At 39.3% G+C, this 13903-nt stretch overlaps 1 protein-coding gene and 1 long non-coding RNA gene across 2 annotated transcripts; both read right to left on the bottom strand.

The window, feature by feature from the left end:
• Positions 1-3390: 3390 nt before the first annotated feature.
• On the bottom strand, positions 3391-4032 carry LOC106086570 (uncharacterized). Its single transcript, XR_001221147.2, has 2 exons — positions 3808-4032; positions 3391-3752 (listed from the first exon to the last, which is right to left on the bottom strand). It is a non-coding gene; the product is annotated as an uncharacterized LOC106086570 (long non-coding RNA).
• Positions 4033-10381: 6349 nt separating this feature from the next.
• LOC106086569 (segmentation protein paired) lies at positions 10382-12799 on the bottom strand. Its single transcript, XM_013251299.2, has 2 exons — positions 12733-12799; positions 10382-12117 (listed from the first exon to the last, which is right to left on the bottom strand). Exons 1-2 carry the CDS (start codon positions 12797-12799, stop codon positions 10382-10384), a joined length of 1803 nt encoding a protein of 600 aa, XP_013106753.2.
• Positions 12800-13903: the final 1104 nt, after the last annotated feature.

Raw genomic sequence — 13903 nt, 5'->3', positions numbered from 1 at the left:
ATTTGACACAGTGACTTATGTTAGGCTTCTCGACATCCGTGTCGTATATGGTTCAGATCGGTTTATTTTTAGATATAGCTAGAGTACTTTTAGTATTTGGTCCAAATCGGAACATATTTTGATATAACTGATATGGGACATAAGGTATGAAATTTTCACCGAATTTTGATGAAAGGTGGTTTACATATATTCCCGAAGTGGTGGGTATCCAAAGTTCGTCCCGGCTGAACTTAATGCCTTTTTACTTGTTACCCTTTGCGGGATGTTTTGGGGAAGGGGTGATTCCCTAAATACATGGTCCTAAATTTGGATATCAAATTCGTATTCTACTCCCAAATACCTTTATTTGAGCCCCATTTTGCGATGGTCACTAAAAAATTATGGCTTGTGGGGTATTTTGGGAAAGGGGTTGACCCCCAGAAAATTGGTCCCGAATGTGGGTATCAATTCTTGCTCTACCCTCCAATACCTTTAATTTAAGCTGCAAATTGACATGGTCGATATATATGGCTGATTTAGAGGTGTTTTGGGTATTAGGGTGGTCCCTCAAACACTAAGCCCGGAAAATGTATCAGCAACGTGCTCTATTCTCATATATCTATATATGATTTATTTGAACCCCATATTGCCAATGCCCTCAAAATTGGATATCAACTTCGTTTTCTAATCTCATTTAAACTCCTTATTGCAAAAGTCAGCAAATATGTCCGGTTTGAGTTATTGGCCCTAAAAACTATAAATATTTAGTTCCACTCTCTTTACGACCCAAATTGTCTTGGTGAGCAAATACGTCCTATTTAGGGGTTGTTATGGTGGTGGGACGTCCCCTCGACAGTTGGTCCCTAATGTTGATATCAGATACGTGGTCAACTCCCAAATACCTTTAATTTGAGCCCCATAACTCCATAGTCGGCAAACGTGACCGGCTTGGGGAGTGTTTTGGAGGATGGGCGGCCACTCAGTGAGTTGCTCTTGAAAATATATATCGGATTCGTGTTCCACTCTAAAAACCATTGTATTTGAGCCTCATATTGCAAAAGTCAGCAAATACTCACTATTTGGGTGGTGTTGTGGGGGTGGGGTGGCCCCATAGACACTTTTCCCAAATATTGATATCAGATTCGTGCTTTACTCCCAAAGACCTTTCATTTGAGCCCCATATGGCTATGGTCGAAAATTTTTTCCCTTTGGGGGATGTTTTTGGGGAGAGGCGACCCCCCAAACACTTGGTCCCATATTTGGATATCATATTCTAATTCTACACTCAAATACCTTTTATTTAAGCCCCATATTCCCATGGTCAGTAAATAAGTCCTGTTTGGGGAAGGAGGTGGACCCCCAGAAACGTGGTCCCACATTTGGATATCAGATTCGTATTCTACTCGCAAATATCTTTCATTTGAGTCCCATATTGCCATGGTCGGTAAATATGTCCGACTTAGGGGTGTTTTGGGGGTTGGGGTGGTCCCCCTAGCACTTGGTTCGACAAATGGATATCAGATACGTTTTCTTTTCCTAACTTCCTTTCATTTGAGTCCCATATTGTCGTGATTGGTCTAAATATATGTTTGGTAGGTTTTGAGGTGGGCGGCCCCATATTTTTATTTTTAGGGTACTATATGAGAGCACACAAAATTTCGCTTAAATCGCACCACCCATCTCCGAGATCTGGCGTTTCTGAAAATTAGGGTAAGGGGGAGGGTCCGCCCCCTTCAGATATCAAAAAATGTAGTACCCTATTTTTACCACGGGATCATTATGCACGATCTGTGAAAATTTCAAGAAAATCGGTTCAGCCGTTTCTGAGTCTATAAGGAACACACAAACATACAAACAAACAAACCAACAATTGATTTTTATATATAAGATTACTGCAAATCGGACGAACATATATATGTGAGCTATATCCAAATCTGAACCGATTTTAATGAAATTCACCTGTAATGTTGGGAGTCATAAGAAAATCCTTCTCGCCAAATTTTGGAGAAAATCGGTTAGCAAATGACTGTTTTATTGGATTATTACTCCAAATCGGACGAACATATATATGGGAGCTATATCCAAATCTGAACCGATTTTTTCCAATTTCAATAGACTTCGTCTCTAGGCCGAAAAACACGCTCATACCAAATTTGAAGACGATCGGTTAAAAATTGCGACCTGTAGTTTGTACACAAATTAACATGGACAGATGGACAGACAGACGGACAGACAGATAGACAGACGGACATAGCTAAATCGAATCAGAAAGTGATTCTGAGTCGATCGGTGTACTTATCAATGGGTCCATCTCTCTTCCTTTTGGGTGTTACAAGCTAATTCACTAAGTTATAATACCCTGTACCACAGTAGTGGTGTAGGGTATGATTACAACTCCGTAGATTCGGAGTCGGTAGTTGGATTATATCTGACATAAGGATATGCCAGTATGTAAAGCATATCTTACTTATGTTGGCTCATGTTCATCATGTAAGTACATCGTAAGGAATACTATGAGTAGCATTGACTGTGCTCATTATAAATTAGAACTCATTTTTCAAAAGAACAAAAATACTCCGAAAAGCAATCATTACAAACATTCTTGATGACTTTCAGTTTTTTTTTTTTGCAAATGAAAAAAAAAATTGCAAACCATTAGTCATCTCATGATCTTCTTGATGGCTGAGATCAAGCGGCGCCAGTGGCGACATACATAATCGCAAGTTGACTTCAAAGTCAATATTTTTTTAAGGTGTGAACTAAAAATTTCGCATTAAGGGGATTTCCTAAATAAATATCTTAATGAGGTGCCAAAGTGTCATCCCGAAACAAGGATGATCTCTATCTTCGCATGAATAAGGCTGTCGTGTACACACACATGGGATTACAATGAGTATTGAAGTTAACACCAAAAAGTAGTTTAGAAAAACAAAACAAGAGGACGAGTTCGAGGCAATGGGTAAAGTATGATGAAAAGATCAGCAAAAGTATGAAACAAAAAGACGCCAAACTGGTTTAAAGTATTATTCTGTCTAAGTTAATGTTATTTAAAAAAAAAGGATGATATTTAATTGTTCCTTGAAATATCTTTATGCGGGGCTACAATTCTGAGATTCCAAATCAACACCACCACCACCAAAAAAAATTCACAGGTGAAAAAGGGGTGTGAAATACTGGTAAACCATTAAATCAACGCGTCGCCCTTAAACATGTTATATGTGTAATTTTTAGGACAATCCCATAATTGTGGACCTTCCACAGAAACCATCCAACATAAAAGAAAAATTGTTTAAACCATGTATACACGTTGATGCTCCCGTTTTAAGCTAAACTCACACCTCCTTAGGAGGTTAATTGGCCCGTACTATTAATTGACTCGAATCAATTAGGAATGAAGTAAAAGAATATTGATTTGTTAATCTTTGCCGTCCTCTTCCCCAAATTCACAGCTTTTTTTCGTCGAAAAACAATAACTGCAATTTTATTTACTCTCTTCCTTGAGCTCTTAAAATAATAGTCCTTCCATGTAATGTGTCTTTGATGTGCTGTGTCTATTTTGTACAGAAACTTCGCACAGTATGGCCCCAGAATCCTCGCCTTACTTGAAATGCGCGCGTGCATCTTTTTGAGTGTCCTGTGGTGTTTGTTGAGATTCCCTGCCAAGATTGCCAACAGTCTGCTACTTAAAGGTATTTATTTAGCATAAATAATGACTCAATAAAAATACATTTAAAAGGAGTTATTGTTCTTTTTTTTGGAAAAATTGCCGTTTTCTGCAATATAAACACACAGTAGATATACTATATTGGAGAATTTGGAGGAAAATACCTGCTGTTTACGGAAGCGTGTCAAGGACTAATAGGCCATTAGAGTTGACAATGGGGGAGCTTGGAACAATTTTCCTTAGATTGATAATATGCCGCTGTTATAGACTACACCCAGAGATCAGCAAACACTATCTGCTGATTTTAAATTAAAAATCTTCGATTTAAAATAAAACTACATATTGTTGAAACGAAAAGAAAATAAGAAAATAATTAAAAATTTTAGAAATTAAATTTTTGATGTCAGGTAAAATCATGACACACGCTGCGTTTTGTAAATTTTTTCATATTTTGTTCACTTAAAAGAGCACTCGAAGCATGTTGTCAAAATATCTTTGATTTGCAAAAGTAAATATTTTTCGCGACGCACGCTAGAAGGCATGGACTTGATTTTGTATTTCTAATATTTATATCTCTGAAATAGAATTTTTTTTACTAAAATTATAGACTATTAAGAGGATAAACTATTTAAATAGTTTGGTTCATCTATTTTAACTTTGCTGTAAAATATGAACACGAAAAAAATGGGACCTAATGTTGGCTGTATTTTATATCAAAGTTCCATTTTTTTGTAGATTTACTAGCTGGCCCGGTACGCTTTGCTACACCCTAAATTGGCTTTTTGACAATGGATTTTTCTTTGAGCATTTCAGGGCTATGGGCCCATTTCAGATCCAGACTACTTCATTTGTTTATTGTATTGGTTGTCTACTTCCAAAATCGTACTAAAACGCTACCATATATACAACATTTCTAAAGTTCCGCAGATCACAAGAAGGACAAAAATTTTACTCTACTACAAAGACTTTTCATTGGTGTCTAACTCTGTTCTGAACAGCCATTATGCGTTTCTTTTTTTAATTTCCCTTTCCTTTTTTTCGTGGGTGCCCACCAGACGCTTGTTCTTTTATTTGAGTACACTATATTGTCCCGTTGCGTCAACTAGACAGTTTATTGTTGATTTTGGCCACTTGGGCCAAATGTTAATAACAAATGATTACTCTACTGTCAAAGAGTATCTATATGTCCTTTTGAAGGGCTGGCCATGACTCAGATGATTGGATCCTTATATATATATATATATATATATATATATATATATATATATATATATATATATATATATATATATATATATATATATATATATATATATATATATATATATATATATATATATATATATATATATATATATATATATATATATATATATATATATATATATATATATATATATATATATATATATCAGATTCGAACTCTACTTACAAATATCTTTTGTAGCTGGCCCCGTGTACTCAAAATGCCTCTTTTTAAAAATGGGGTTTCCTTTAAACATTTTGAAAATGGCGATCAAGATATTCAGGGCTACGGCTCTCGTTCAGATCCATACTAATTAATTTTTTTTTGTATTGGTTATCTACATTAAAAATCATGTTTCAAAGCTACCACTTGGGATACCACATTTTTGAAGATCCTCAGGTCCTTCTGAGTCTATCACAATTTGAAGGCAAGAAGAAGATACTAAAAAAGACCTATTATTGCTATCCTATTCTATCCTAATCGGCTTTCATTGCCCCCTAATACGTCTTTTCATTCTCGGTCGTCCTACATGACATTTTGAACTTAATTTTATTGGGAGGAGAGGGTCGGTCCCCCCGGCGCTAATTCCCAAAAGACAATTTATTTGAGTCCTTTATTGTTGTGATCTACTTGTCATGCTGAACGGCAGAACATGACCCTGATACTTGAATCCGTATATCAACATTAGATTCCCACTCTTGTGTCGTACACCTTTCTTTTCATTTCTACAATATCCCGATCGAACAACACGTCCTATTGAAGGGTATTTAGTGGGTGGGCCGATCCCATACTCTGTCCCAAATGTGTATTTGATTTCTTGATACCCATTTTGCGACATTCATGTCCGTTTTGGGGGTTTTTGGAGTTGGGGAGGCCTCAAGTCACCATGAAACAAATTCTTATATCAGATGTGTACTCAACTTCCAGACATCTTTCATTTGATACCCATACTGTCCCAATCGGTATATATGTCTTGTTGAGGGGTTTTCGGGGGTGGGGGCGCCTCAGACACCATGTAATACGTTTTTAAGTCAGATTTGTACTCTACTTTTAAATACCTTTCATTTTATACCCATATTGCCCAAAGCGGTAAAAGTGTCCTTATGGGGGGTTTTGGAGGGTGGAGGAAAACATTTTTATGTAAGATTTGTACTCTAGTTTTAAATACCTTTCATTTTATACCCATATTGCTTATATTGCCCAATGCGGTATAATTGTCACGTTGAATGGTGTTTTTGGGGATGAGGGACTCCCCGGACTCTTAGGGTAACTTTTTATGCCAAGTTCGTACTCTACTCTTAAATACCTTTCATTTGATACCCATATTGTCCTAATCGGTAAACATGTCCGTTCGGGCGGGTTTTGGGATGGGATTTTGACCACAAAACTTTGACCCCTAATAAGATGGCATACAAAATTTTGATATATCGGTGCAACATCTCCGAGATTTGGCGATTTTGAAAATGGGGGTAAGCTCCGCCCCCTTCGAATATCAAAAAATATAGTACCATGTTTTCACCCGGGGCTCATACTCTACCACCTCTGAAAGTTTCATGAAAATCGATTCAGTCGTTTTTAAGTCTATACAGAACAGACAAACAAACAAAGCGCAACAATTTCATTTTTGTATAATAGATAGAAGTCCCCATATAGACCGTCTCCCGATTTAAGGTGTCAGGCTAATACAAACCGCATTTATTTCCAGATTTTGCTGAAATTTATCAAAGTGAGCTGTGTTCAAGCCTTCGATGTCAGCTTTGAGTATGGTTTATTTCGAAAAATTTTTGGGTATAGCCTTTATTTAGACTGGTCTCCCGATTGAAGGTCTTTCACCCATAAATATAGTATTTATTCCCCGATTTTGGTGAAACTAACATCCACCCCGAATATGGTGTAGATCGGATCACATTTGGATATAGCTGCTATCAGGGACGTAGCCAGAGGAAAGAGTGGGTCTACCAAGCCCAAGCCCACGCTTAATGACAAAATTTCATATTTTTAATCTTCTCTTATATATGAAAATCAATTTGTGTTTGTTTGTCGGTTTGTTTGTTTGTATGTTTGGTTGCGTGTTCCTTATAGACTCAAAAACTGTTGAACCGATTGTCATGAAATTTTCACTGTTGGTGCATAATGATCCCGTGGTGAAAATAGCGTACTACATTTTTTGATATCTGAAGGGGAGCGGACTCTCCCCCTTACCCTTATTTTCAGCAACGTCAGATCTCGGTGATGGGTGGTGCGATTTAAGCGAAATTTTGTGTGCTGTCTTTTCGGATGGGGTACCTAGGGAGCCGCCCCACCTCTAAAACCTACCAAATATATATTTAGACCAATCACGACAATATGGGGCACAAATGAAGATTATTTACGATAAGAAAACGTATCTGATATCCAATTGTCGGGCCAAGTGTTAGGGGGACTATCCCAACACCCAAAACACGCCTAAATCGTACATATTTACCATCCATGGCAATATGGAACTCAAATGAAAGGTATTTGCGAGTAGAAAATAATTTTGATATCCAAATGTGGGACCAAGTTTCTGGGGGTCACCCCCCTTTCCCAAAACACTGTCCAAAACGGGACATATTTACTGACCACTGCAATATGGGGCTTAAATAATAGGTATTTGAGTGTAGAATACGAATGTGGTGTACAAATGTGAGGCCAAGTGTTTGGGGGGCCGCCTTTTTCAAAAACAGCCCCCAAAGAGAACAAATTTACGACTCAAAGACGAATTCGATATCAATATACGGGAAAAGTGTCTAACGGGCCACTCCACTTTAAGGGCCCATACCCCAAACCGGACATATTTGCTGGCTTTTGCAATAAGGGGTATAAATGTAATGTATTTGAGATTAGAAAACGAATTTTATATCCAATTTTGAGGGCAATGTCAATACGGGGTTTAAGTAAATGATATTCGCGAGTAGAGCACGATGCTGACATATTTTCAAGGCTAAGTGTTTGGGGGACAACCCCACTCTTCGTAACACCCCTAAATCGAGCATATTTACCGACCATGTCAATGTGGGGCTCAAACGAAGGGTGTTGGGGAGAAGAGTACGAAATTGATACACACTTTCGGGACCAATTTTCTGGGGGTCTATCCCTTCCCCAAAACACCCCACAAACAGCAATTATTTACTGACCATCGCAATATGGGGCTCAAATAAAGGTATTTGGGAGTAGAATACGAATCTGATATCCAAATATGGGATCATGTAGTAGGGGCTCAGACACAATTTCCCTAATAGCCTCCGACAAATGCATACCAGTGACAACCTTTTCTGGCGCCACATTGTCCTTTGGAGAATTTCGCTGGAAATGTGTATCAACGAGTAGTTCTAGTGTTTCCTCACTAGACATTGTCCATACATTCTCTGACTTCTGGATATACCCCCTCCGTAATAGGTCTCGAGGGCAGAATCTTCCTTAGCCTAGAGGCCTCAGATGTATCCTCCACGGAGCTGCAGAATTCTACCTAGGATTTGTTCTGAGCCTTTTATAAGTTCGCCCTTATGTTTTCTTAACTCAGCATCATAGATGTCCCAATCGTGAGGGGCTCTTGTGGCTTTTGCTCTGTTGAAGAGTTTTCTGCCGTCCTACGTTAGACCAACCAGCTCTGGGGTCCACCATGGCGGTCGCTGTTTGCCCTTGGCTTGGCACTAGGGCATGCTGACACAAGCGAGTCATCACAAACAAGAACCTGTTGAAATCATAAAAACTGAAGGGGGCGGACCCTCCACCGTTACCCCAAAAACATCAAAAAATCAAAAGTGGACCGACAAGGACAATATGGGTATCAAATGAAAAGTATGCAAGTGCAGATAACGAATCTGGCATACAAATTCATGTCGAAGTATAGGGGGTCACCCCACAACCACAATACGAAGATGGTATTAAAATTTGAGTCTAAGTAATAATCGGGCCTCCCCAAACCCTTAACTCCCCCAAACAGACATGTTGAACGTTCATTTTGATATGGGGCTCAAATGAAAATCAGATCGAAGTATAGGGGTCACGCCACCCCTTAAAATCTTGTCTAAACACATATATTCGAAGTTCATGTCAATATGGGGTTCAAATGAAAAGTATTAGGCAGTAGATTACAAATATGGCATAAAACATAAATTCCAAGTAATGGGAGGTCGCCCACCCCCAAACACCCCTAAATGGACATATTAGCCGACCATATATAGGACTAAAATGAAAGGTATTGGGGAGTAGATTACGAATATGACATAAAAATTAGCGTTCAAGTCTAGGTGGCGCTTCTCCTCCTAAAGATACGTCAAAAGGTTTGACCCATTATGACAATATGGGACTGAAGTGAAAGGTATTTGAGAGTAGAATACGAATTTGATATCCAATTTAGGAGCCAAGTGTTTTGGGGTACGCCCTAAGCACCCCCTAAACTGAACTTCATTTCCGTTGAGTAATTTCAGCCCCATATTGCCATGGCCGCTAAACATGAACCGTTTGGAGGGCGTTTTTGGGCTGGGGCGGCCACCGGCACTTTGCACTGAAAATAGATATCAAATTCATTCCGAATACAGAACCCTCCAAACGGTTCATATTTACCGGCCATGGCAATATGGGGACTATTTTTTATGGGGCTATGTTAAAGCTCATGTCAGTACAGACAAGCTCGCTTCATTTGATGCATTGAAAGACAACATTGAAGCATTAATTCGTGAGATACCGGCCGAAAAGTTGGAAAGAGTATGTTAAAATTGGACTTAGCGGATGGACAATTTGAGGCGCAGTCACGGTCAACATTTGCATGAAATAATCTTCAAACATTAAATTATATGGACCGAACTATCGATTCAAATAAAGATTTCATGCATTTTTCCGAATTTTATGTGTTCTTTTTAAACTTTTCTATAGCTCTTCAAAAATCACTCTTTAGTTAGATCGATGCTTAAGAAGCCAGGCTAATAAACTTTCAAGGCTAAATAAACTTAGAATTGTATCACATCAGAAAGTTCGATTCCTACTTTATATTTCAGTTCTTGAGAACTTAATTCGAATTTGGTCCAAGTTTGGTGTTTTGAAGGCTAGATGGCGACCTAACTTGCAAAAATCAACCAAGCGGATATGGGTCGAAATAAATTGGAACTGAAGCTAAAAAATGGCAGTTTAATTTTTTAAAGAATTATTTATTTAGCTTATTGTGATAAAACTTAAAAACTAATTCATTTAAACTACAATAATAATAAAAGCCTATTTACAATCCATATAAAATGCAAAAACTTTAGCAGATACCAATTTCTTATCTAAAAGTTTTATACATTGAAAATCGTAGAAATAAAGTTAAACTAAAAAAAAATTAAAATAATTACAAAATATACATACAATAAAACCACAATGCTATTCATTCAAAATCTTTGGTAAGGTTTACTGCAATTACAACAACAACAACAACAACAGTGTAACGGCAAGTGTAAGTCCAGCTTGCACTTCAAACTGAACTGTGGAGCTGTTTAATACCATGATGGATAGAAATGTTGAGGCACTGCAGCATAATTAACTTTAGAAGGCGACCCGAAAGCAGCAAAATTTTGTTGCATAAAATGACTGGAGTTGGCTCCAGCCGTGCCAGAGGTGGCGCCATGCGAAGGAAAAGGTAGTTGTTGGCCCGAGCTTCCATACTGCTGGCTGTATTGAGAATGGTGTGATGTGTGATGGTGGTGATGTGCATGAGCTGAATACGAGGGATATTGAGAGGCGGCAGCAGCTGCAGCCGCTGACGCATGAGAGTACATATTGTGCCCAGCATTAGAAATGTTAGAGACTTGGGTATTGGATTCATGTCCCGTCGAATTCAAGGAATCTTCCGGTGATAATGGAGCCGAAGGCCTTGCAGCTGAAGACGTTGTACTCGTAGTCTGGGAACTCTGCCAGTGGTTATAGTGATGGTGTTGATGTTGAGTAGTGTTCGATGGTTCTGATTTCAGGGCTGCCTGTAGGTCCTCATGGCTGTTGCCGTTCACGGAGTGAGGACCTCCGCCGATAACTGCCGACAAGCTGTTGGGGGTTGGAGGCAACTGTATGCCCGAAGAGCCATAAGCGGAATTGATGGATTCGCTGGGGCTATCGTTGCGTACAATTGGAGCAGCGTTTTCGTTTTCGTTGGCGTAGGACCCATTTTGTGGTGATACTGTGCTTGTTGGGGCGGTACCGCTGGAATTGTAGACATTCATGTTCATACCGTATTGGACAGTGTTGGGGACAACCGAATTATAAAGCTGATGATGAGGTGGTGTCAAGGCACTAGCAACTGAGGCATTAGCTACAGGCGGCGCAGTGGCTGACGAAGACGCCACAGCAGCAGCCGATGAGGTGTGTCCAGCATAGAAATCGTACATTTGTTGCTGATAAGCAGCTGCCGCAACTGAGGCCTCAGTTGGCATCATTGCAGCATAAGGATGGTGGGCCACGGTGGGATATGATGTTCCCATACCTGCCATTAGAGGAACTTGACCGCTGGCAACAGTTGATCCACCTGAGGTATTTTGTTTCCGCAAACGAGCACGTCGGTTACTAAACCAAACTTGAATTCGAGCTTCTGAAAGGTTGGTACGTTGGGCCAACTCCTCGCGTGTGTAAATATCGGGGTATTGGGTACGTTCAAAAGCTTTTTCGAGTTCTTCCAATTGCATGGCAGAAAATGTGGTACGGCTACGTCGTTGTTTACGTTTCAAGGCAATGCCGGGTTCACTTTCACAGTCGGAGAGATCTTCATGGGAGTTGGTGGCAGCATCTGAGACGGAACCTGAAGCAGAAGTCTGTGTTTTTTGTTCATCGCAATTTTCTAGAGGGGCATCACGACCACGTACCAATCGCGAAATGGCGGATACTGAGGGAGCAGTGGTGCGATCACAAATACCATCTCGGATGAGTTTATCACGAATTTCCCAAGAGAAAATTCCAGGATTGGCTCGTTTGTATTCTTCAATGCGGTTTTCAATTTCTGGTGTGGTGATACGAGGCTTGGAGCCGCCGATTACTCCGGGGCGAATAGAACCGGTTTCCTGGTAACGATTTAAGATCTTCGACACACAACCGTGAGACACACGAAGTTGGCGGGAAATAACACAAGGCCGTATGCCCTCTGCAGCCATTTCGACTATCTTCAGCCGGATGCTGTTGGGTAAAGGACGGCCGTTGATGAATACGCCTCCCAGTTGATTGACGCGTCCTTGACCGGCATTCATATCTGCAAGCAACAAGAGAACATGGAAAATACAAACATGAGTTTTTGGAAATCTTAGCTTGGGATGGTTTTCATATGCGCGTGTCATTTCCGTAGAAATTTCGCAATCATGCTGAGTCGTCGGACTTTCGAGGCTCATCATTGCACATTGTTTGGAAGATACTTGGGACTCGATAACATGGCCAGGTAGAAGTGAGCGCGAAGTGTTTAACATGCTCGCGTGCTACCCGCCGGGGTGTGATTTTCTAGCTGTTGTACTGACAATATTTTGCGAAAGAATACCACTTGATTTATGACAGTGTGTGCTACACTCTAAAGAAATCAAGAAAACGTCTCCAACTCTCCGTAAAAGTTTTGAGAACACAAAAATAAAGGCGATTTCTCTGTGTGTAAAGGTAGGAACTAACATTACCACTGACTTCCTAGGAAGTTAGACAAGGTCAGGGACTTTGTAGCTGTGACTTAATGATGGCAATTAAATTTAGATAGTGAAAAAAGTACATGAAACACCAAGGACTTTTAAGAGAGCAAGCAAGTGCTGCTCTTTCGATATCGAAGAGAACTCTCTTTAAGAGAATAGGGGTGGGTAGGTAATTTTTTTTTCAATTCGTAACATACCTTGCATAGATGGGTATCCATTAAAGAAGGGTCTGTGCATGGCGGCGGCAAACGCTGTGACAGTCATTTTTGATTTGGTAACACTTCTTTCTTAAGTCCAATAATGTTGAACCGGCAATATTGTCGCAATATATAAATAACACTTGACACTACTTTCTTCCACTTTTATTGCTTTGTATAATCCAAGAATGTTTTTAGTTTTCACATGAATTTTTATATAAATTGATTTGTGTTGGCCGGCAAATCTTTTTTTTTTTTTTGTTAACAAATTATGTTAAGCTAAATATCTCAATTTGTTATCTTCAAGCCTCGTTTCGACTTCTTGTACTGTGATGTGTCTCGTTTCGCGTTGTAAACCTAACTGATGTATTCGTTGATCTCGGTAGAGGATCGTTGCTTTTCTGTGAAGACAGCGACGTCGGCGGAGGCAACAACACCACTTGCCAGCCAATACAAAGCAAGACACAGAAGACGTTGTATACAACTAAACAACACTTACAACGGCAACAAACACAGCAACTAAGATGTTGGCCATTGTATGTCGCAGGTATATCTCAACAAAATAACATCACCACTCACACACACCCCCAGCCATTCACCATAATGATTATGCCGAGAAGACTATACCGTTTTCTTGACTTTGCGGCCAATCAAATACTCCGAACATAGTCTATCTTTGTCTCTCCCATGCTTCGACAAATTCCAGCCCTAGTTAGTACAAATATTTACTTACTAGAGGGCGTGAATTCTTGGCTTTCCCATTTTTTGTTGCTTTACTTTCTTTTACCAATTGTTGTTGGGATTATTGTTTGTGTTATTTTCTCCGGGTAGAGTGTAATTTGCACTCACTCATGTCATTCTCGTTGTTCTTTACTATACCAATTAGCAGTACATTGTGTCCTTCGTGGTTTGACCACCATGTCATTGGAATTGCTTGATGGCAACATGATTGTGGGTTCAACAACTCGTAGAATTGCCATAAATCATACTTGTAATTTATTCATTTTCGTCAACCCATTCAAATGCAAATTCCTTCTTCTTAATACACCATTTTTAATGACGCCAAATTCCCTCGTGTTATATGCAAAATAGTGTGAAAAACAAAAATCCATTGTTATTAAAATTTGCTGATGTTTTCTACGATATTGTAAAGGAAACTCGTAACCTAGTT

Source organism: Stomoxys calcitrans, chromosome 3 (assembly GCF_963082655.1).
Source record: "Stomoxys calcitrans chromosome 3, idStoCalc2.1, whole genome shotgun sequence".
Taxonomy (NCBI): Eukaryota; Metazoa; Arthropoda; class Insecta; order Diptera; family Muscidae; genus Stomoxys; species Stomoxys calcitrans.
Note: the sequence above shows the minus strand (reverse complement) of the source record. Positions and strands in the feature narration are given on the sequence as shown.

Coding starts and splice junctions, on each gene's coding strand:
- LOC106086569 (XM_013251299.2), bottom strand. CDS start 12,799: ATGACTGTCACAGCGTTTGCCGCCGCCATGCACAGACCCTTCTTTAAT. Junction 12,118..12,732: donor TGGATACCCATCTATGCAAG/GTATGTTACGAA, acceptor TGTTGCTTGCAG/ATATGAATGCCGGTCAAGGA.